The sequence below is a fragment of the Aotus nancymaae genome, unplaced genomic scaffold, assembly GCF_030222135.1.
Source record: "Aotus nancymaae isolate 86718 unplaced genomic scaffold, 86718_ANA_hifiasm-v0.15.2.pri h1tg000025l, whole genome shotgun sequence".
NCBI lineage: Eukaryota > Metazoa > Chordata > Mammalia > Primates > Aotidae > Aotus > Aotus nancymaae.
The window spans coordinates 38,523,628-38,549,018 of NW_026988438.1; the positions used below are offsets into that span (position 1 = coordinate 38,523,628).

Sequence of the window (25,391 nt, forward strand, 5' to 3'; positions counted from 1 at the left end):
AGCTCAACAACTTGGATAAATCTCAAAACCACAATCTTCAAAGAAGCCAGACACAAATAAGTACATATTGTTCAGTTTCATCTATATGAACTCTAGGAATGACAAATTTAATCTATAATCACAGAAAGAACATCACTGTTATGGGAGGCTCACTTCAAAGAGGCAGAAGAGAACTTCTGGGGGTATGAAAATATTCTGTACCTTGATTGTGGTTGTGTTTTCACCACTATTCACTTGATTATATTAAATTACACCTGAATGTTTTTACTATCACCTAGTATGGTGCTAGACCTCAAAATTATATCTCTAAACCTGATGGCTCATTCTCTAAAAAAACATAAACCACAGTTTAACTCTGTAAAATTGTAATACACAGTTTTCTGGAAAACTGAACCAAAAAAGTGGCAGCTGAATGAAGTTGACTTAAATTATAAGCGAATCATAACTGATACTAGATGTAACAACACACGTTCTTTTATAGACTCCTGCTAAGCGCATACATTGGTAGAGTACTTTTGAAAAGTAGTCATCAATAGGGATTTTAATCATTCTCTTAAGTAATTCTACATTTAGAAATCTATTCTGAAATAAGAATAAAAAGAATAACCTGAAATAATAATTTTTAATATGAATAGATGTTTGTAGCCTGCTACTTCATTAAAATAAAAAACAAAAATGAAAACACAAACCCTACATAACAGACAACAGGGAATGGTTAAGAAAATTATGAACGAGGCATGAGAGGGACTATTTTAGAGCTACGTAAAATGGTATTTTTCGAGATTCTTAAATAATATGATACAATATGTATGTCAAAATATTAAATGAAGAGAACTAAAGAAAAATCATGCCTACTGTAATATCTTAATCCCACAAAATGTAAATTATAAAAGAGGCTAGAAAACATTTAACAATCATATCTGAATGGTGATGTAATTTTTTCTTTATTCTTTTCTGTATTTTCCAAACAGTTCATAATGTATGAAAATTATGTTTATGATAAAAAATATGCATTACAAAATAGCTAACAGTAAATATTCAAATATACCATGTAACTTCTAAACACTGATTTTCAGTCCTGGTTTCATAATTCAAAAGGGTGAATTTATCATAGTGAAAGTTTTGTGTATAAAAGGAGCCCAAAGAAATCGCAAAGGATTTTCCTTAGGAAATTTCAAGTAAAAGCAAATCACTTCAACAGTGCAAACCAACAACATTAGGTGGCATGAGTGTACCAGATGCTAAGCCACAAGCATAACACTTGCCTGAAAAGAGCTTTGAGATTTTCCGGTAATTCGGTTCGACCAGCATAACCCAGGTTCATAGTAATAAATATTCCAACTGATGGCTTCAGTGCAATAGCTTCCCCAAGAAATGCAAATCTACCATAAAAAGAATGTTGATGAAATTAAATGTGTTCATTGAATATGAATGCACACTGACAAATGCAAACCACTGCAAAATGCAAATTATTATTAGGAAGCTGTTTATTCTGTGTAATTTTCTTTAAAATTCATAAGCATACATATTTTGAATATATTTTGAAGCATATTTATTAAAAACACCCTCCAGAGCAATTATAAAAATAGAAATATTCTTTTTTATTTTAGCATAGCCTTAGTGTCCTAGAGTATAAAAATAAGGACTTGACTATTTTAACATTTAATGGAAGGTGATGGCATTTTTACCTTCAACATGGGCTGCAGTTCCTTGAATGGGATGTTGCATAGAAAGAGAATGCCCATACTAACAGGAGAAAGGAATGCCCTGTTCAGTCTTAAATTTTGTCTATTTCTTCAACTTCTCTCTTTCTCTTTCCCTCCATACCTTCCATTGACTCAACAAAAATCTATTAAATATCACTGAGATGTAGAATAGCTCTGGAGCCAGACTCTGAGTATTCACACACCAGCCGTATCACTTTAGGCAAGTTAATTATCCTCCCTATGTTCCAATTCCCTCATCTAGTAAAAATAATATTACCCACCTTACTGGATTATGCAAGGATTTAAAAGGGATTATAAATATAAATGGGTAAAAGTACAATGCCTAGAACATGGTGAGCACTCAAGAGATGTTAGCTATGACTATTGCTATTACTGTCACTTGAAGGCATTGGAGAAACAGTGAAAGATTTTCAGAAAGATTTGCAAGGACCCAAGGGAGTTGTTGCTGGCCAGGGAAATGAATGGTAATGTGCTATGCGAGCCATATTGAGAGACAGGTAGAAGGAAACTTTCAAATCAGGGTAAATATGACAAAATATAAGGCTGATCTCTCGCTGAGAGGGGAGAGCTGAAGCAGTTAAGGAGATGGGTCGGCATCATGGAAGAGAGAAGATACAGAGAAAGAAACCACAGTGTTTAGGACTAAGAGTATCTTATATACTAGGTAATTAAGAGCAGGTGGATTCTGTATAGTCAAGGTAAAAATGGAGAAAACTTCATTTCCCAGAATGTCAAGCTAGGGAAGGCAGACAGGCTGACAGGGCTGCTCACACACAGAGAGGTGGCTCTTGCCACAGGATAACTGCCTACTTTCCCACTGTATACAGCAGAGACAGCCACAGTCAAAGGTGTGGACCACCAGGGGGTAGAGCTGGCGAGGCACTAGAAGGCTGTGTAATTGAGGCATGGTCCCGTCTCCTAAATCTTCATGTGTAAAGAGAATTTAATAAGCTCATGAAAACAAGAAGGAGCAGAGCTGTCTGCATCTGGACTGAAAAAAGATGAAGAGAGAAGACCCACAGACATTCAGACAAGAGGAGACTACCAAGGAGCATTCCTGGCAATTTTCAGAAATCAGTACATGAATCAGTTATATAAATCTCCATAAGAAAGGATGGCCTCAAATGACATATGGGTTACAGCAAATAAAAAGATTTTAACTAAAAGCTACATAAAATATGGCTGGGGATCTAAGAAGAAAGAACTGAGCTACTCTATAATGGCCTTAGAGATGGAGCAGGTCAGGAAACAGACATCTGAACATATAAAACTGGGACCCAAGGCCCATGTGGCAGAAGGACTGAATGAGAGGTTTTCTAGAAGGCAGAAATATCCAGATGTAACTACTAATAGCCTGGAAACCTCTACAACAGGGTCACAGTCCAATAGGCAAGATAATCCTTGGCAGATTGAAAATGTTCCTATGGACAAGACAGCTAGCTGAGCAAAATATTCTAAAACCTGGGGGGCACCGGTAGGCCAGATAAGACTGCCCTGTTGATAAAAACGTTACAAAGAGGACCAGGATTGTGCTGCATATTATACTTATTTCTCAAATTAAGCCATCAAACCTAAGTGCCAGTTGCGTTTTGCTTTTTGGAGTGTGGCATCATGTTGAGAAGTGTTTAGATTTCAAATATAACTTCAAAGACCTTGGCCCAAGTTACTGGAAGAACATAAAGGTATAACCTGTTGGGATGAGACAACTAGCAAAGGAATTGTTGGTGGAGGACTAAGGTTTTGATTGTGGATATATTACATATGAGAAGCCCGGGAGACCTCCAATAGAGTCTCGCGATGCGCCAGGCAGGTGTTTAGGTCAGTCTAGAGACAAGGGGAAAGGAGGCCTGCACATCTGGCAGTCAGCAGCATAGACAGAATTTTTAAAAGCCCTGGGACTAGTTGAAATCAACAAGGGGAGAAAATATAGAGAAAATAAGTCCAAAGACCGAGGCCTGTGGTGTCTAACATGAATTGGCCAGGAAATAACAACAATAAAACATAATAGCAAACACTGATATGGTGCTTACTATGTGGTAGGCATTTGTCCAGGTACTTGGCATTTAATCATCACAGTAATCTACAAGGCAGGTACCCTTCTTTCCCCATTTTATAGATGGGAAGAAACCAGCAATGAAGCAGCTGTGAGGGGAGAGAGATGTGGGAGAGGTGGTTTCCTGCAACCCACATGAACAAAGTGTATCACGCAGAGAATGACCAACTGCATCAGATGCTGCCAGAGGTCAAGAAAGATGAGGACTGAAAACTGATCAATGGAATGAGTATCTTCGAAGTCTTTTGGGTTTTTTGGAGAAAGGGTCTTGCTCTGTCTCCCAGGCTGGAGCATGGTGGCACGAACACAGCTCACTGCAGCCTTGACCTCCTGGCCTCAAGCAATCCTCATGCCTCAGCCTCCCAAATAACTGGGACTAAACATGCTGCCATGCCTGGCTAATATTTTAAATTTATTTATTTTGTAGACACTGGGTCTCGCTATGTTGCCCAGGCTGGTATTGAACTTCTGCACTCAAACAACCCTCCCACCTCAAACTCTCAATGTGCTGGGATTACAAGCATGAGCCACTGTGTCTGGCCGATCCCAGAAGCTGTTTTTAAAGTGATTAAAGTAACGTAATATACATGTGTTGTATTCGTCACTTCGAAACCACTTATAAAAATGGGAGACTATTCAGTTCCCCCGAATCGACTAGACTCTTCCCTTTATCTATCTCATGAGACAGGGAGAGGTAGCAACAGACAGTGAAGGGGAGGTTAGCTGCATTATTCCATGTTTTTCTTCTATTTATAACAAGAGAAAACCCACATGCCACTCACCTCTTTTTCCTGTTTCTGATGGCATCATGAATAATTTTCACTTGTACCGCCACCACTGACAGAACTTCCACAGAGATTCGGTTGAACTCATCAAAGCAGCCCCAAGCTCCTGTCTGCACCAAGCCCTTATAGATATTTCCTATGGACTAAATAATAAAGTGAGGCACTCGAAATTTAACAGAAGGGGTTTTTAAGCTATTATAATGAATAATTCCCAACCAAGAACAATGCTAGAGAGTACACAGTTTTACACATGACTTTATGACTGACTTACTTTGTAGTCCATTTGCTCTGAACAGTTGAATACATAAACCATCATGCCAAGGGCACGACCTAGGTCCTTAGTGGTCTCTGTTTTTCCAGTACCAGCTGGGCCAGCAGGAGCCCCACTCATGGTTAGATGAAGTGATTGAGTTAAAGTAATGTAACACCTTTAAGCAATAGAAAACAAAAATATCACGGTCTACTGTGAGATTTCTATACAACATCAGAGGCAATAAATGTTTTTTTAAGTTTAAGAAGCTCTAGAATGTGATAGTAGCACAAAATAACAAAATTCTGATATACTTCTGATTTGTTCATGGCAATAATGAATCGATATTTTGTATCACATTTATTTTTAGGCTAGCTGTCTAAAAATACTAGAAAAGAATGTATTTCTTTGTTTATTGATCTCATTTCCTATGAATTGTGTATTTGAATACAACACTTGATTTGTGATGCTATTAGATTTCAGGTATTTCCAGGTAAAGATACTATTAATATGGCAGACAACATCTCAAACTATTGTTTATAAAGAAAAAGTAGTTTAATGCAGTTTAATGCAGCAAATGTTTAATTCATTCATCATTCAAGACTGATGAATTAAACATTTGCTGCATTAAAGTGCTACTTAATGTATATATAATTTATATAAATACATAGTATACAAATAATATATACCTATTTCAACATATAAAGCAAATATAAAAAGATAATTTATTATATTTAAATGTATTTTAGAAACTTCTTTTGAATGTGTGGCTACATGCACTTAGATTACCATAACATTATTCTACATGAAAGACTGAGAGGTTCTTAGAAAATCATGAAACAAGAATATGTAATAAAAGAAGACAAGACAAACAGCAAGGACCTCAAATGGCTGTATTCTTTATTTGGGGTTTCCTCAGGTTCATAAATTGTGTTTGTCTTACTCAGACAGCAGGTCTAGTGAAATGACACACACATCAAAGTCAGGAGATCAGAGACTAATGTCTCCTTTGCCAATCATCAGATGCTCATCTTAAATAAGTCTTTTGACATCAACGTACCTCAGTTTTCTCCTCCCTTAAATGAGGTTAACTGTAGGATTATATTCAGAAGGCCAAAGGTAAATGCCTTAAAAAATTGAAAGTACTATGCAAATACAAGCGATTAATTACAAAAACAGAAAGTATTTCTGTATTTTATATCCATTGCATGTTTAAGCATATCTTACAGTGAAAGAGTGAAAAGGCTCCCAGACTAGGAATCAGAGCATTTCTTGTAGTAGCGATTTTCACCTTGTAATTTTCTCTGGTGGTTCCAAGTTTTGGGTAGGCATATGGCCTCCAACGTTTACAGACTGCATTTCCCGCCTGCTGCCAAGTGACCAAACCAATGGTATATGTGCAGAAATGATGAGTGCCATTCCTGGGACACTTCCTTGCAGATATTTGACCTAGATTCTCTTTTCATCCTTTCAACTGGCTAAAACACACATGGAAACCATGTTTGGCATGTGGGCCACCTGCCAGCCTGTACTGCTGACCCTGTACTCTCCTCTGGACTGTGAGGAGTTATTTAAGCCATTGTTTTCTGGAATTTCTAACAGCAGCTTTACCTGCACCCTCCTAACCAACACACCTGAGTTCCAGCACAAGCTGATCAGGCACGAGGTAGTTGATTTAAGTCTTTGAACCTGTTTACATATGGAAGAAGGAGACACTATCTCCCTTGCCTACCTCACAAAGGGATGGTCAGCATCAAATGAATATAATGTTAGAATTTGAAAGGCATCATTTTGTTTATGGAAACAATTAGTAAATAATTCAAAGAATGAAATGGAAATGGAAACACTTTATCCAACACAATTCACACTATAAAAATGAACAATCATCTTCCTTTTAGCTCCCAAAAAACCCACATAGTGACTCTTCTAATTTAGAAGTTAATAAACTATCTGGCCTCACATAATGATAAACTTTAAAATGGCTCTTCCCTTTTTCTCCTGTACCCTGGGCCTGCCTTCCTTCGCTAAGCGACAATGGCATGCATACAGTAGACTCCTCATATCTGCAGTTTAGACTATTCTCAAGTGACTTCTTTAAGCTACAAATTGTAATCCCTCTCATTGAAAGCAGTGCATAAATTAATGAAAGCAGTGCATAAATTAATGAAGACAGTGAATGCTGACGTTTAGTGAGAGACAAGTTAGAACTGAATTAGACATAATTATAGAAACGATACAATACACAAGTGTTACAATTATGAGCAGATTAATATGTATAAGAACAATCACAAATGTAGCGTGACAATCCTACCAGCCTCTCAGGACTACCATAGCAAACCAGTTTTATAGACTTACATTTGAAACTGTCTACATTTTGGTGAAAGTGGATAATTGGGCATGACTTTGAGGTGTGATTTCTCCTTCATGAATGTCAAAGATTAAATGTTCTGTCTCCCATTAAACAGGACAGCAGAGATTGGAATACTAACAAAGAAATTCATGTCAACGTGACATAGTCTTACCTCCACAATATTCTAACTATGTATATATTTACTTGGAGTCAAGTGGAAATGGACTATTGATAACAGTGACCTCTTGCCCTGTTGAAATACTTGAACCACACTGGCTTTCCTTCTATCCCTGGCACTCGTCAAGTGTCTTCCCACCTTGGAAACTTTGTCCTCGCTGTTGCCTGTAACTTTCTGCCCCAGGATCTGTGCCTAACTGGTTCTTCATTGTTTTGATCCCACCTCAAGCTCTCTATAATCTATAACAGACACTCCCTCTTTGAGACAATTTTAAATATATTGATCTTTTTTATTTTTTCATAGCATATATTACAGCCTAAATAATAGTGTTCATTAATTTATTTCTTGTTTCTCTGTATCCCTACTAGAAAGTAATCTCTGTGACAGCAGGAACCCTGTCTGTTCAACACTGGAATAGTACTTAGCAGAGGACTTTAGAAGTATTTGTTCAATCATTTAATGAATGCTATGTTCTACCCCTTCCTTTCCTTTCACTGTATACAATTCCTCAAATATGAATTTGAACACAGGCAATTCCTAGTTATTTTTATACTTTGAATATAAGAATCCTGGGAGGGTGGAAGGAGGTGGTGATAGATCCTATTACCAGAATGTCAGTTGTAGATAATTGGGCAGAATAAAAAATGCTTCCTTGAGCCCTATTAATCCACTCATGATTTCATCATTTGTGCATTGTATAGCTTCTATAACTCTGTTTCTCTAATTTAATTCTCTTTACCTTTTCCTAATTAAAGTCAACATTCCCTATCTCACCTTATTAGTTAATTTACATACCACGTTCACGTAGTTCATTGTTGGTTTATCGTTTCTCCTTATTTCTTCCTTTTCATTCTCACACATCTCTGATCATGCTAGGGGACTTTTTTGGATTGGTTTTTCCCATCTGAATGGAAACTTAGAATTGTTACCTGTCAGTTAGAGGAGTGATCACTAGTCGAGGACTGTTTCCTAAGTATTCATAGAAGTACTGGAACTGGGCATCACAAATATTAACAAAGCAGTGCTTCTGGGTATCCTCCCACTGGTGACGAAGCTGAGAGAGCCATGTAAAAGCTTGGGGACTGACAACCTAAAAGCATTGCATAATCATCATATACAGGACACTGGTAGTTTTGGAGCAAAAATTTGTTAATCTAATTAACTCTACAGGTTCACATTTTATTCATAAAATTCTCACAAATAGGAAATCTCTTCCTATTGCCAATTTGTAACTGCACATACATGGTTAAATAGTAAGAAATATGCATGTAATAAGTTCTCATTTTAAACTGGCTTTTATTTAAAACAATATGAATTTCTTCAAGCAATGCTTTTTTCTCTCCTTTTATGAATCATCCCAGGGGATTAGATAAATTTTGTAACTTCATACTTATATTACTGAAGTCAGATGGAAAAACACACCATCTGTATTAAAATGACATATAATCCATAATTTCTGCACCTCAGAGGCATAAATAAACTACACTTTCAACCAAGTTCATTCTAAAACCAATATGCTTTTAGTGCAGAGATTTTCTGCTTCATTTTTAATCACATCAAATAACAGTATTTTTCATTGCTATTCTTTCCCGTCTACTCAATCCTAACCATTCATATTCTTGTTAAAAATCCCTGTCTTTTTCAAGGTATATGTGACCCTCGGATTTCTTGAGAATCAGTGGAACTTACCAAAATTACTGTATACTAACTTGTCTGATGACTACATAGATTTTGGCATTGCATATTCATGTATATTAGATGGTTGGGAATTAGACAAAGTATCTCTTTTAGTACAAAATAAAGGACGTATTTTAAATCAGAATTTATCCTACTGCAAATCAGCAGACTGATAAAACAGAACAAAACATGTAGAAAGATAAAAGGCCCTATTAAAGGAATAGTTAGTTATCAACAGTTCATTATCAAAATGAGAACTATCAAAATGGTAAGTGATGTTTTGCAAGGAAAAGTTCTGGACTAGCAATTAAAGAATATTGCTCACTACTGGTCCTGAAGCTGGATCAAGGAATATTAATATATGTTTATGGCTCACATGAAGAAGTATTTTCTTGCACTTTATAAAAAGAATTAAAATTCACTTTGTTTTTAATAAACTGAGAGAAAAAAAGAAAAACCACAGACACATTTCACAATACATCCAGGCATTCGAACTGTGAAAGGAACGGCCTTGTTTTAGTACTACCAAACAAGTGCAGTCCAGTAGACAAGCATGCTCCTGACTTCTGTAAATCGGAATATATTTTGGAAAGAAGGATGAGAAAATTCTCCTTTCACATTAAACACTGCCAGCACTTAAAGGCACACAGACTTTTTAAAGATATATAAAACAAGAGTTAATATACTACAAGATTTAGAAAATAACTTCTTCCAAGAAAATAAATTAGCTGTTCAAGGAATAGACAAAGGATTACCCAAGTGACAACCTAGAATTATGACCGATATCTCTCTCTTCAAGGAGAAATGTCTCAAAGGCACACAGACATAATTTAAATTACATACACAAAATCTTACTGCTATTGGCTGTGTAAGTCACAGAGGTGAGGCTCACAGGCCAATGACCCAAGATGTCATGAACAGAGAGATGAACACAGTGATTTCTCACGGTTCTTTCATTACAGTAAAAATTTTTTTGATGGTCTGATGTTCCTAACTTGTCAAACCCTTTGGGATATCACTTGGAATAACTCTTATCAGGATAATATATTGGCTAATCAAAATCAAATGCACCCAAGATAACCACAACTTTTGACAACTAATTAAAACATACAAACTTTCAAAAAACTTTCTTGGAACTACTCTGGCAATAAACACCATTTTAAGGCAACAATAATGAATGCATAAAATTTCTACAAATGACTTGCCTTCTGAGAAATAAGTTTGGCCACCACGTCTCTGGCATGGACATCTATGGTACAAATTGTCATGATCTTCTGTCTGTCTCCTGGTGGAAGTTCTCCCAGCAAAAGTGTAATTAGTGTATTCAGCTGAGAAATCTAGGAGGAATTGTTTTTTAAAAAAGAGGGAAGGGTTACAAATACAGAATTTAAGAGCCCAAAATTCTTCATATTTGTAAAGAGTCATTTAGTTCACAAAACAATTTCTTTCTTTCTTTGAGACAGAGTCTCACTCTGTCACCCAGGCTAGAGTGCATTGGCATGATTTTGGCTCACTGTAACCACTGCCTCCCGGGTCAAGGCAATTCTCCTGTCTCAGTCTCTCAAGTAGCTGAGATTACAGGTACCCGCCACCACGACCAACTAATTCTTTTATTTTTAGTAGGGACAGGAGTTCACCATTTTGCCCAGCCTGGTCTTGAACTCCTGACCTCAAGTGATCTGCTGACCTTGGCCTCCCATAGTGCTGGGATAATAGGCATGAGCCACCGCACCTGGCCACAAAACAATTTCAAATGTGTTACCACAGCTGGTTCTCAAAGAAGCTTGGTGTAGAAATGACAATATTATTATCCCCTCACACAGACGAAGGACAAGAGAACCTGTGAGTAAAGACAAAGCTGGGGCAGACACAGGGTTTCCTGGCTGCACTGAACTGACCCTCTACCCTAATGATAACCTGGTCCACAATACTGCTAGAATAGAAATGACTACAACACTTACAAGGCCAAATTAGACTAACTTTCAAAAACTATAGCAAGAGTTAAATGACAAATTATATTTTTCTTTAGAAAAGTATTTGCCTAACAATTTGTGTTGTTTTTTTCTTTAAATACACAATAGTGATGATTACTGAAAAAGTATTTAAAATGTAGAGCTGAAGAATATCCTCCTTTATTCTGATTCACATCCCTACTGTTTACGTCTGTCAAACTTTTAAGACAAATATTTTCAAAGTGCTGATCTTTTTTCATAGAATAGAAAGGAATAAAATGAAATGATGTGACTGACAATTCATTGAAGTGAATGGAATAGAAAATACGGCATTACAGGTAGTACATGTATATACTGTTTCAAGCTGTTTTATTTCCGTTTTGACTACATACATAAACATGAACTTGGAGCTGACAGAAAATATTTCTTATGGTAAATTGTGGTCAGAGAGGTTTGAAAGATGCTGTTATTAGGTGGTCATTTTGTTACTATGGTTATTTACACAAAAAGATTTCTGCTTACTCAAGCCTTATTTACAAAAACAGTATTTCTGCCTTATTCTAGGTATCGTACTGTGAAACAATACCATCCTTTTTTCTCTTCAGCTGTGCAAAGGACAGTCAATGACAAACTGCTAGCACCTGAGAAGGCTGGCAGTAAGTGTAGAAGCCAGATCACCAGAGACTCACGCCTTTGCAGCCTACTGTCAAATACGGGTTCCTACTGTACTATTATCATGTGCCGGAAAATGCAAAATCCTGCAAACTTCCCTGGGACTGCTGTGCAGCTGGAGGCTGGAGAAAGTCATACAGCTGGAATAAGAAGGCAGAAGAAAGGCAGGAAGAGATAACCATAACACGTGCAATTTACATGAAACGAGAAGACAGAAGGTTCCAGGCACTGACTAAGCATGTTGCTGATTTCATCACACTTAATCTTAAGACAATCTGTTATCTGAACTTGCAGGTAAGAAAACTGAGTCACAGCCTTATTAACCACTTTGCCAATCCAGGGAGGGGAAACTCAAATCCCAACAGTCTGACTTCAGAGTTTTCACATAAACCCCCTCCAGCGTCCACAAGACCTACCCACCCCTTCAGGTCTAAAAAACTGTAGCTGTGCAAGAAGAATTCAGGACAGACTTAAAGTCAAATACAAAGGGAAAAAAGAAATAAAAATATTAACATACGTCCCCTAGACATTCAGGATACACAACAGCTTTATAAGCATTTGCTCTATTTCTCCTACACCCTGGCATTATTAAGGTATGAGTGAAAAATAAACATTGCACACATTTAAGGTGATATTTTGATATATGTATACGCTGTGACTCTATTACCCCAACCAAGCTAACTGACATATCCATCAGCTCACCTATTTTTTTAAGTGAGAATACTTGATATTTACTCTCTCAGCAAATTTCAAATATATACTACATTATTAACTATAGTTGCTATATGTTACATTAGGTCTTTAGAACTTACTCATGCTATAACTGAAAGTTTGTACCCTTTTACCAGCAGTATCTTCCCTTCTCCCTACTTCCTATCCTCTGGTAACCACCATTCTACTGTTATTATGTGTTAGACTTTTTTTTTTCAAATCCACTTATAAATGAGCTCTTGCAGTATCTGTATTTCTGTGTTTAGCTTATTTCACATAGAATAATGCCCTTCAGATTCATCCAGGGTGTCACTAACGGTAGGGTTCCTTTTTTGTAAAGGCTAAATCACATTCCTCTGTACGTGTGTGCATGAGTGTCTGTGTGTGTGTCTACACATTTTCTTTATCCATCTATCAATGAATACTTGGGTTCATTCCATATCTTGGCTATTGTGAATAAAGCTGCAATACACATAGGAGTGCACATATCTTGTCAAGATAGTGATTTTATTTCCTTTACCTATATACCCAGAAATGAAATTGTTGGATCATATGGTAGTTCTATTTTTAATATTTTGAGGACCATTCACTGTTTTCCATAATGGCTATACTACTTTCTACCAACCACCAAGGAGGTATAAGATCTGTAAACTGAAAACTAAAAAATTTCAAGGACAAAAATTAACGACACAAACAAATGGAATGATCCCATGCCCTTGGATTAGAAGAATTTATATTTGTTAAAAATCTCTGCACTGCCCACAGTTCTCTGTAGACTCAATGCAAGTGCATCAAGATTTCAATGGCATTTTTTTTCAAATGTAGAAAAAATGATCTTAAAGTTTGTATGGAATCACAAAAGACCTTGAATAGCCAAAGCAATCTTAAGCAAGAAAAACAAAGCTGGAGGCATCACATCTCCTGATTTCAAACATTACAAAGCTATAGAAATCAAAACAGTGTGGTACTAGCATACAAAAAGACACATAGACCAATGGAACAGAATAGAGAGTTCAAAAATAAATTTTTCAACTTATTTTCAACATAGTCACCAAAAACACAAAGTGAAGAAAGGATAGACTCTTAAATAAATGGTATTAACAGAAAACTGGGTATCACATGCAAAAGAACAAAACTGGACCCTTACACTATACACAAAAATCAACTTAAAGACTTAAAAAAAAAACTATACAAAAAAAAATTAAAGAATTGCACTTGTAATTCCAGCTAAGTCTCTTATCAAAGACTTAAAGATAAGACATAAAACTGTAAAACTCCTAAAAAAAAAAAAAAGTGGGAAAAGCTTCATGACTTTGGTCTTGACAATAATGTTTTAGACTTGACACCATAAGTACAGACGACAAAAGCAAAAACAAACAAGTGAACTGTATCAAACTAAAAAGTTTCCATACAACAAATGAAAAAATCAACAAAATGAAAAGGAAGCCTATGAAATGGAAGAAAATATTTACAAACGATATATCTGACAAGGAGTTAATATCTAAAATATATAAGGAACTGATACAACTCAATGGCAACAAAATAAATAACCTTATCAGCAATGGGCAAAGGACCAGAAAAGACATTTTCCCAAAGAAAACAAATGGCCCACTAGTATATGAAAAGATGCTCAACATCAATAATCATTAGAGAAATCAAAACCACAATGAGCTATCATCTCACAGACCTTAGAGTGGCTACAACTAAAAAGTCAAAAGATAACAAGTGTTGGCAATGATGTGCCTTAACCTACTACAAGAGTGACATCAAAGATCACTAATCACCAGCCGGGAATGATGGCTCATGCCTGTAATCCCAGCACTTTGGGAGGCCGAGGTAGGTGGATCACTTGAGGCCAGGAGTTCAAGAGCAGCCTGGCCAACAGGGTGAAACCCCATCTCTACTAAAAATACAAAACATATTAGCCAGGTGTAGTGATGCGCACTTTTAATTCCAGCTACACAGGAGGCTGAGGCAGGAGAATCACGTGAATCCAGGAGGTATAGGTTGCAGTAAGCTGAGATCGCACCAATGCACTCCAGCCTGGGTGACAAAGTGAGATTCTGTCTCAAAAAAATATAAAAAAAGATCACTGATCACAGATCACCATGACAGATACAATAATGAAAAAATTTAAATATTGCAAGAATTACCAAAATGCGACACAAAGACAAAAAGTGAGCACATGTTGTTTGAATAATGTTAATGCTCAGCATAGGGTTGCCACCAATCTTTAATTTCTAAAAAAAAAAAAAAAAAGGCAGTATCCACAAAGCACAAGAAAGCAAATCACAATAAAATGAGATATACCTGTACTTTTAATACGCTGCATCTTTAAAAAGTAGTTAAATGTTTAAAAAGCAGATGTGATTATTGTTTTATGTCTAATGTGTTCACCATCCCCTAGATTTTATGTTCCACAAAGGCAAGGACAGTGACCATCTTATTCGGTACCTTATCCCAGAGCCACTGAAGAACTGTCAGAGTATGGGTGCTTAATGTGTATCTGCTGAATAGATGAACTAATGTACAGTAATAACCCATCTCCACTCAAGTTTCTAAAGAAAATTAATATACACATCAGTGAGTAAAGAGGTGTTTAGGCCTTGGATATTTTCTCATTTGGGTCAAGATCCAGTCTTTGAAGTATCCAATCTTAAACCATTACCAGTATTTGGTTAAAAAAAAACCAAAACGTTGATTGTAACAAAAGTAATAATATCATATACCTTATAAAAACATTTACAATTTTAAGTGCATTCACATGCATAGCCTTGTCTGAGCCTCCCAACAACCTGTGATTTCTGCATTACTCATTTTTCACACAAGTGCAGTCAAATGGAAGATGATTAAAAACGCAGCTTGTCAACATAATCTACACAGCATCGTATGTTGGGAATCTCATATTGTGCATCAAGATTAAACATTCTCTGATGATACTCTTTTTTAAGTAATAAAATTCTGTACCCATAGTTATGTCATGTCTGCATTATTTGGGCAGTGGCAACAGGTAGCAATCATTATGGACAATAATGTAGCTGCATATAAGTTTATGGTCTGTGATGTATAAAACATTCCTTGGCAGCTTTAAGAAAATATATCCTATCATGTAATCAGTACATATTCTTGCCACTAATCGCAGTAGTGTTACATGATTTTCTACTGGATCAAGCATGCATGCCTGGCTCAAGTCTAGCTACATCCCTTTGAAACTCAAGTGGCTGTTTTCCTGGTACATGGTGACTTCATCAGAGTGCAAGTACAGCATGCACCTTGAGATAGAAATAAGAGCATATTAGAGTAAAACCCAAACTTTTGTTCCCGGAACACAGTCTTCCATAGGCTCACGCCACTCCTTTCCCATCTCACTTCACTGTCCATGCTGGCCTTCTCTTTGTTCTCCTCTCACAGCTGCTTTGAGGTCTCAGCAACCATTTCATCTGCCTGGAGTCATCTTCCCTCTAATCTTTGAATGATTAGTTTCCTCTCATTACTCAAAGTTTTAGTTCTAATTTACCTCCTCAAGTTGGCCTTCTCTGGCCATTCTAATTACTATTACCCCTGTCTATTTATTGTTTTCATTTTATTCTCTTCATGGAATGTATGACTATCCTATCAATTATTTATTTATTTGTCTACTCCACCCTAAACTCTAAAGGAGCAAGACCCACATCTGTCTTATTTTGTGCTGTGTTCCCATACTTAGCATAGTGGCCACCATTAAGCATGTGTCCAACTCAACACTCACTGTATGAATTGATGAAGGAAGAAATGAACAAATAAATGATGGGAGCAATACACACCAGAACAACAGTTTTTTGTTCTCTCGTGCACTCATTTGCACAAGATGACAAATGTGGTTCTTGTTTCCAGACCTTACAGGACAACAAGGAACGCAGATAAATAATGATAACTGTTTTGCTAGGGCAAGTAAAAAGTATGCTGATATCACACAGAAATAGGGCCTTGCCTGACCTAGGGCTTAGAAAGGCACTTTAGAGGAATTTATACTAAGACCTAAAGAATGAGCAGGATTTAGGTTGAGAAGAATTTAGGGGTTGGCCAACAGGGAGGTAGTGTTTTAGCCACAGGCAGCAGCCTGTGGAAAGGCCCTGAATGGAGCGAGTGGCTCTGGGGAAGAACTGAAAGAGGTCACCAATGGCAGGATGGGACAGCAGAGGTGGGACAGGTGTATAAGGATGCTGCAGAGGAAAGCAAGTGCCCAAGATGAGTTAGGACAATGAGATGGTGCTGAAGGGTCTAGGAGGCGGGGTGATAATGAGATTTGTGTTATTATATGATTTCTCTGGCTATACTGTAAAAATGAATTGGAGGGAAGTAAGATTGACAGAAAAAAGGACCTGAAAGGAGAAAGCTCCAGTCATTTAGATGAGAGAAGAGAGTGGCTTGGTCTAAGATATTATCAAAGCGGCTAGAGAAGGCAGTGAGAATGGGGATCTTCAGAACAGCTGAAGAGGTTTGATGGCTGTTCGGATATTGAGCATATGAAGAGTCAGGTGGGCTTCTAGTGCGGGCAACTACTGAAGACATTTTTTTTCCCCTGCAGTTGGGCACATTAGGAAGCAAGTTTGAGAAAAGAGAATGTACATTAGATCTTTTAGGTTGGGTATGCCTTTGAGACTTCAGTGGAAAATCCCTATCTGCTTCTGGCTGTGCTTCAGGAGAGAGATGTAGGCTGGAGCAAAGGAAACTGAGCAGCCATACAAGTGGATGAAACCAGTCAGGGATGTGTGGGGGTGTGGGGAGGGGAGGCGAAGAAAGGAAAGGAAAAAGAAGAAAGACCGTGAGAGGCTGAGGCAGTGGATCACTTGAGGCTAGGAGTTCCAGGCCAGCCCGGTCAACATGGTGAAACCTGTATCTACTAAAAATACAAAAACATCAGCCAGGCATGGCGGTGCACACCTGTAACCCATTACTTGGGAGGCTGAGGCATGAGAATCATTTGAAGCTGGCAGGTGGAGGTTGCAGTGAACCAAGATCACACCACTGTACTCCAGCCTGGGTGACAGAGTGACACCCAGTCTTAAAAAAAAAAAAAAAAAAAAAACAGAATAGAGCCATAAGGAACAGGAATATTTAAGAGGCAGAAGGAAGAAGACTGGCCAGGTAAAGTAAAGTGCAGCCCAAGTTTTCTAAGTAGAAAACTGTAATTCAAAAACCATGAACATAAAGCATATGAAGGAGGAAGTATTTTCTAACTTACAGAAAATAGAAATAGAAATAGACTCCATCGAGTGGTAGAAATTGGTTGTGATGATGAGAAAAAGTAAAGAGCAAGTATAGACATTAGGTCAGCAAGCTTGATTATAATAAAGGTTACAGAGATAAGGCAGGAAAGAAAAGGAGATAACGCATGAATGGACAATTTTTGGTTATTATTTTGAGTAATGAGGGAATTGAGCATGTTTAATTACTGATGGGAATGAGCAAGAGTGAGAAACTGAAGAAACGGGAGAAAAGGAAGTCACGGCAGCCTTGAGAGAGGTCAGAGCAGAAGGGAACCAGAGCAGAGGCTGAGAAATAGCTTTGGGCGGTGGAGGCTACCCTTCCCTCTGAGCTGCAGGATGGTGCGGGGGGAGGGACATCGGCCTGATGGCCACTGTTCTAGTTCCTCTCTGACGATGCTGGCAGATAATAAAAGCACTGACTGAGAGGCAGTGTATGTGTACATGTATACTGTTTATGTGTACATGTGTACTGTGTATGTGTTTTCTAATTTTATCATCACAAGAACCCTATAAAGTAGGTGCAATTAGTATTCCAGTTTTACATACGAGAATATGAGATCATCTGCCCAAGATCACACAGTTCTAAATGGTGGAGTCAGAGGCTAGTACACAATTCTAAGATCTTATTGTATGTTTTACAAATATAAACCCTTCTTATGTGGATAACAGGGAATCAGACCAGCAAGAGCTGGCCTCCAACGATTGTGGTGAGTGAAGAGAGAGAGAACTGAGTATACCCCACTTAGGAATTCTCTTCCTTATATAAACATAGAGATGCTTCCTAACAAAAAGACAAGATCTTATATTTTCTATATCACACACCACAAAAAAAAGACAAAGAAAAAGACACAATCTTGACTACCACTGGGGTTTATAGGAATACACATATCTAAGGGACTATAGTGCTCCCAAAGAGGGCCAGCTAGCTTGGCAGGGTAACGGTGGGTTCACCAAGTAGGACAATGTCAGACCTAGAAAATAACAGACTCAAGGTCAGAGAGAAATGGTGGTCCTTGATACACAGTGATGGCTGGTCCCCCATTTTGTCCTGACCTGGCTACTATGGCAGCATAGTAGAAAGAGGCCATACTGTGGATTTAAAGAGTGTGTCCCTCAATACTATAGGTTTAAATAAGGCAACAACGAAAAAAAAATCTTCCTTGCAGCAGAAGCATTGCAGTTTTACCAGCATCAGCCATGGCTTATCTCCCAATCTGGGGACATCCAAGCCATGGTGGTAAAGAAGCTGGAAGAGGTCACTCTGCAGAAAAGCTGAGATCTGGAGGTCAGATTTGGCGGCTCACACCTGTAACCCCAGTGTTTTTGGAGGCTGAAGAGGGAGGATTGCTTGAGGCCAGGAGTTTGAGACCAGCCTAGGCAACATAGCAAGTCCCCATCTTTACAAAACATTTAAAAATTAGCCAGGCACGATGTCGTGCCTCTGTAGTCCTAGCTACCCAGGAGGCTGAGACAGGAGGACTGTTTGAGCCCAGAAGTTTGAGACTGCAGTGAGCCATGATCATGTCACTGCACTCCAGCCTGGACAAAAGTGAAAGACCCCATCTCTTAAAAAAAAGAAAAGAAGTCTAGAGCTAGAGGTCCTCAGCTTAGCAGACCAAAGTGAACATTACAATATAACTGCTATAGTACCTTGGGGATCAGCTACAGGAACCTTGATCCCTTTCCAACAGGACATAATACTGAAGTTCTTCTTGTTTCAAAACAATAGCAATGGGGACCTCTAATCTTGAAACCCACCAGTTTCACCTTCAGCAATGTCAGAAACAACGAATTTTCACTTCCACCAGCCACAGCAAAGGAAACGACAAAAGAGACCAAGTCCCACACTCTTAAAACTATCAGAGCATGGATTGTTGAATCTCAATTTGTTGTCCTCCTTTCCAATGCTCACTTCCCACTTCCTACTTCTTTAATCCTACTGCTAAGACCTCCAGTGCAATATGCAGCAACGAATGTCAGAGACAGCGAGCATAATTACCTCATTCTTGACACTAATGGAAACGATTCTAATGTTTCACCATTACATATGATTTTCTCTGCAGGTTTCTGGTAGATATTTTTCAAGTTATAAAAGTTCCTTTAAATGCTTATATTAGAAAAGAAAAAGGTATAAAGTTATAAGTGCCTACCTTAAGAAACTTGAAAAACAGGAAAAAATTAAGCTCAAAGTAATCAGAAGAAAGGAAATAATCAAAATAAGGGCAGAAATGAGTGAAATATAAAACAAACAATAGAGAAAACCAACAACGTCAAATGTTAGTTCTTTGAAAACAGAAATAAAATTGATAAACATCTAGAAAACCCAATTAAGAAAAAAGAGAAAAAAAAATTAACTACCAATGCCGAAAGTAGGACAGCCGGGCAGATCTTCCAGATGTTGTGAGGATAATATGGAAATAGCTTGACCGACTTAAATCAATAAATTGAAAACTTAGACCAAGAGTGGCCCTTTTTCTGTAAAGGGCCAGAGAATAAATATCTTTGGCTTTGTAGGCCACGCAGTCTCTGTCACAGCCACTCCACTCTGCCATCATGATGTTAAAATAGCCACAGACAATAGACACTGGGCCAGATTTGGCTGAGGTCTGTAATTTGCCACATGCTGAATTACACAGAATGGGCAAATATCTTAAAAATATAAAATTCCAAAACGGACACAAAAGAATCAGCCCAAAACACTATACAGCTGCATATGTATAAATCAATTTATAATAAAAAGTGTTCTACAAAGAAAACCTCAGGCCTGATGCATCACAAGTGATGTCTATCATAAACTCTTTCACAAAAGATATAAATGGATTACTTTCCAACTCTTTCTAAGGAGTGTACCCTGATTTCAAAACCTGGCAAAGATATCCTAGGAAAAGAAAATTACAGACAAATGTCCCCTTTGACTGTTACATTGTCCATGGGGGCATAACAGAGAACTGATTGGCTGTTTCTTAAATGGTTAAACATACACTTTCTTTGTGATCCAGCAATTTCACTTTTAGGTTTTTACCCAGGAGAAACGCAAATATATGTTCATGAAAAGACTTTATCTAATAATGTTTAAAGCAGCCTTAGAAATAACAGCATCAAACTGGAAACCCAAATGTCAAGTAACAGAATGGATAGAAAGATTGTAATACATGTATTCAATGTATTCGTAAGCAACAAAAAATAAAGAACAGCAAATACATGCAACAACAGGGATGAATCTCAAAAACATGTTCATTGAAAAATGTGAAGGGTCTCAAATTTTATCCTACTTTCAGACTAACAAGTCATAGATGCTGGTAGAAGACGTAAGACTCCTGCGTTAGAGATAAAGGACAGTTTATTACTCACAGCAGTAACACAAGTAATATTAGAACATCAGCATTTGCACTATCTCTGAGTACAAATTTTCAAAGGATATTCAAAGAGGGTTAGCAAATGCAGTGAGTTGTGTTACAAGAGAAACATCCTGGATTCAGGGAGCACAAATCATTTATAAAAAACAGCATGCCTGACATTTGGCCCAGAAAGAGGCATTATTTTTTATTATACTAAATAATAAGTCAACATGTCTTTGCTCTGGAGAGAGATACTATCTCTATTTTCAAGAATGTTCACAATAAAAATATCCTTGAAAAATAGAAAAAAAAAAGAAAAACAAATCCTTGAAAATACAATCTGGAACAAAGAGCAGTCATTACCTCTGTTAACAAGATGTACAGAAATGAAAGGCCCATAAGAACTGTCTCCAAAGGTTAAGTAAAAAAAATCCGCATACACAAAAAAGATATGCTAACTTAGGATCTTTGACAAAAGAATTTTCTTTTGTATTTTATCATTGTGTGGTTTTTGTATCAAGTATATTAGAACTTTACAGAAGGAGTAGAAAATCCTTAGATTTCTGTTTAGATTCCAGAACAATTGATGTAACACGGTGTTTATCTTTCCCATGATAAAATCATTGAAACAGGGTCCTATTTAGGAAGGAGTGCCCATCTTTGACTACTATAATTACCATTTCAATTATTTCCATGGTTAATGGTCTACTTGAGTTTTCTAAATTATTTTGAATCAATTCTAGAAAAAGTATTCACAGAGAATCATCCCTTTACATTTTTGGCTTAATAGCAAAAAAAAAAAAAAAAAAAAAAAAAAAAAAAACACGTATTTTTACAGTCATTTTCTAATCTATTACTTACAGGGATTATGTTTTTTCCTTATCCCTTTATTGTATGTTTTTTGATTTCTTCTCCAAACTGCAAAAATTTGTATTATTGGTCTTTTCAAAGAACCTACTCTTGTGTTAATGGATCTTATTGAAATAAAATGGCAATATATAGGTGACAAATCCTCTTTTCTCTTACCTCCATATCTCACTGTGGGGATCTTCAGTTACTTTAGGATTTGTTCTTGTTCTTTCTCTAAAGCACAGGTGGTAAACTATAGGCCATGAACCAAATTTGGCCCACCACCCATTTTTATAAACACAGTTTTATTAGAATCCAGCTATACCTATTCACTTACAAATTACCAACAGCTTCTTTTCAATCACCACAAGATAGACGTGTGCATGCAGAAGAGACTATGTGACTTACAAAGACAAAAATAATTACTAACTGATTCTTCCCAGAAAAAGTGACCAACTCCTGCTCTTCAGTCAAGACATATTCATGACAGAAGCCCTCTACAAATGGCCCACTTTGCTTGCAAAGCATTTGTCAGGGCTTTGTGCTAGGGACAAACACCTCCACTAATAGCCTTTTAGGATATACAGGAAAGAGAAGAGGCTCCCGCTGTCCCTTTCTTCTAGATTTAATCCTTATCTCTAATCATAAACTCCACATTTTTTCTATTTGTTTAAGATGAGTTCATAATTTATCTGAAATTTTGCTGGGTGAAAATAGCCTTACCATTGCAATAGCTTCCTCTTTTTACAGTTTTGGGCTGATTTTCTCTGTTCTTAGTTAGCTATCAATTCAGTTTTGTATATTCCTGGCATTCCTCAAATCATCTGTTCCTGTATTTCTAGGAACAATATGATTTTTTTCATATACCTTATCTGTCATTCAATGTAATCTTTGATCAGAGGGGAGGTAACGAGTATGTGCTCTACTCATGATCTTGTGAGTTACTGCAGATTATAAAGCATAGGCTATCAGGTCACATTGTTATATAAAGACAAAAAAACGCCTGTGTCCAATATACACTTGGTAGCTCCAGGCTTGGCAGGCTTCTCTATTCAGGTAACAGGGTTGAAACAAGGTAAGAATGCTACCAATACTGTATCTAAATTTATAAAAAGAATTTCTTAGTTAGCAACTAAAAGTGAGGCCAAAAATTGGCTTTAAGCAGCAAAATGAGGGTCTCTTTCTTAAACGAACACTGGTATTTCTGAGTCTTTGTTGGGAGGGGGAGGATGGTTAATGAGTAAAGTTTTATATTATTTATCATGAGCTTTTATCAAAAGTCTCTGGGTAAAGTCCCTGCACACTACAAATTTAACTTTTTAAGTTTAAAACACTTCTGTCTCTCTTTTGATGATTTCTGCACAGCTCAATAATAAAAGAGGAGTGGAGAAACTTCCTTACCATACCCCAAGCCTGCAAAACAAAACACTTTCACCAAGGAACCTTCAAATACGAGAAATTAATCACACTTGCCACTTTTTCAAAGACTCTGACAAGGCAGGGATACATACTCAAAATGCAGTATTTTTGCCTTTAATCCCAATACTAATATGCGATCACCACAGATCCAGGGAAAAATAGAGTTTAAAATTATGATCTTGGTTTATTTATCTCACTACAATTTGGGAGAACCAAGGAAAGGAATTACTTATAATCATCAATTATACACAACTCTGATACCAGTTTTAAAATTAAGCTATTTTAAATGACTAAACCTCATATAAAAAACTGCTCACAGTATTACCAAGAATAATTTTAATTAAAAGCACACTCCAGCAAATGGTTACATCCATTTTGAAAGGAAGAAAACTAAAAAGGTTTCAACTTAGATACAAACATTTCTCATGACCCAAACCACAGCTTTAGTAAAATTCAAATGTTAGCTTCTCTAATATACGTTAGTGCCAGTCAGAAAACTGAAACACTGTAGTAAAGGCATCTGTCTGGTCTGTCAAACATTTCAAATCATGCAGAAGTGTTTTATAATTACACGGATAAACACTTTCTTCACAAACCATCTCCTTTCTTTACTTCTCATCCAACATGAGAAAAGAAGCTCTATGTAACTCTTGAACAAAGTAGAAAACTTTTAAAAGATTGTAAGAGAATAATACAAAATTCCATTAATTAGTTGAATAAGAATATGAATAACTTTTTAAGAATGAGAAGGAAAAAAAGAACCAGCCCAATGTCGCTAACAGGGAAAGGAGTGGACACCTCTTATACACTGATATTGGGAAGGTAACCTTGGCACTGTCTTGCAAAGGCTTTGATCTAGCAATTTTACGTCTGAAAATTTATCCTGAAGAAATAAAAAAATACATGCAACATGTCTATACAAAGCTGTTCATTACAGTATTGATAGCCAAGAATGAAATAGCAACCCAACTAGCCAGTATTACCAACAATAATAATCATAATAGGTGGGTTTGCAACATATTGATTAAATGAACATGGACAATTTCTTTATTAACACAGAGAAATATTAAATAAAACAGAACATACCTAAATATAAAGTATATAGCCAAACATGAGAAAGGTGGAAAGGGATAAGAGAGAGACAGAAAAGGGAGAGGGAGACAGTGGAATGGAAAAGAGGGAGAGAGAGGGAGGGAGGGAGGGGAAGGAGGGGAGAGAGAGAAAGAGGAAGAGGAAGAGAGACAGAGAGGAGATTGATACCTTCCTGACAACAGGGATGAGCCTCAAAGCAGAGAGGTATGATGAAGTGGATAAGCAAATGCCATGGCAGCTGAAAGAATTTGGATAGACAGCCAAACATCTGGAGCTGAGGTTTAAATTGCCACAAGGGAACAGAAATGTTCCCATTTCAGTTGTGCCTCTCATACTCCCTTGAGCAAGGCAGAAAGTTGGAACTGAGATGTTGAACATAAAGCTGAGATACTGAGTGTTACAATTCTAGGAAAACTCTCCCCATCAGCTCAAGGAGCAACATGAAAGCTGGAAATATCTTAAGGCTTTGGACAGGAAAAAATCCCTGAAAACGATTCAAAATCTCACATTTATACCATATGAAGCTGTGGCATCCAAATTCTAACCCTACCAACGTGATCAGAAAATCCTAAACTTAGTAACTACAAAATTAATCTACAACTGGGCAGATGCAGTGGCTCATGCCTGTAATCCCAGCACTTTGAAAGGCGGGGGTGGGAGGATCGCTTCAGGACAGGAGTTCAAAACCAGCCTGGTCAACATAGACCACCTCTCTACAAGAACCAAACAAAAATTAGTTGAAGGTGGTAGTATGTACCTGTGGTCCTAGCTACTCTGAAATATCAGATTGGAGATTTCCTTGAGCCCAGGAGTTTGAGGCTGCAGTGAGCCATTATCAATCCACTGAACTCCAGCCTGGGAGAAAGAACAAGCCTGTCTTAATCATAATCATAATCATCATCATCATCCACAACTTAAAAGGCCTTTAGAGACCTGGAAGAAATGGCGTCGGGGGCGCGGGGGGCGGAATACACTGTAGGAACATTTGCTCAACTTAGGGAAGAAAATTCCTACAGAAAAAACAAACAATCTTTAAAAATGAACATTAAAAAACAAATCAAATTTAATAGTACATCCAGCCGCAGAACT

General features: G+C 37.2%; 1 protein-coding gene across 1 annotated transcript in view; it reads right to left on the reverse strand.

The window, feature by feature from the left end:
- DNAH11 (dynein axonemal heavy chain 11) overlaps window positions 1–25,391 on the reverse strand; it is a 407,386-nt gene that overhangs the window by 212,949 nt on the left and 169,046 nt on the right. The window contains exons 31-35 of the mRNA XM_064380322.1: window positions 10,226–10,357; window positions 8,273–8,433; window positions 4,837–4,993; window positions 4,563–4,708; window positions 1,266–1,382 (exon numbers count right to left, since the gene is read on the reverse strand). Coding sequence (XP_064236392.1) covers window positions 1,266–1,382; window positions 4,563–4,708; window positions 4,837–4,993; window positions 8,273–8,433; window positions 10,226–10,357 — 713 coding nt within the window. The remainder of the gene's footprint in view (window positions 1–1,265; window positions 1,383–4,562; window positions 4,709–4,836; window positions 4,994–8,272; window positions 8,434–10,225; window positions 10,358–25,391) is intronic.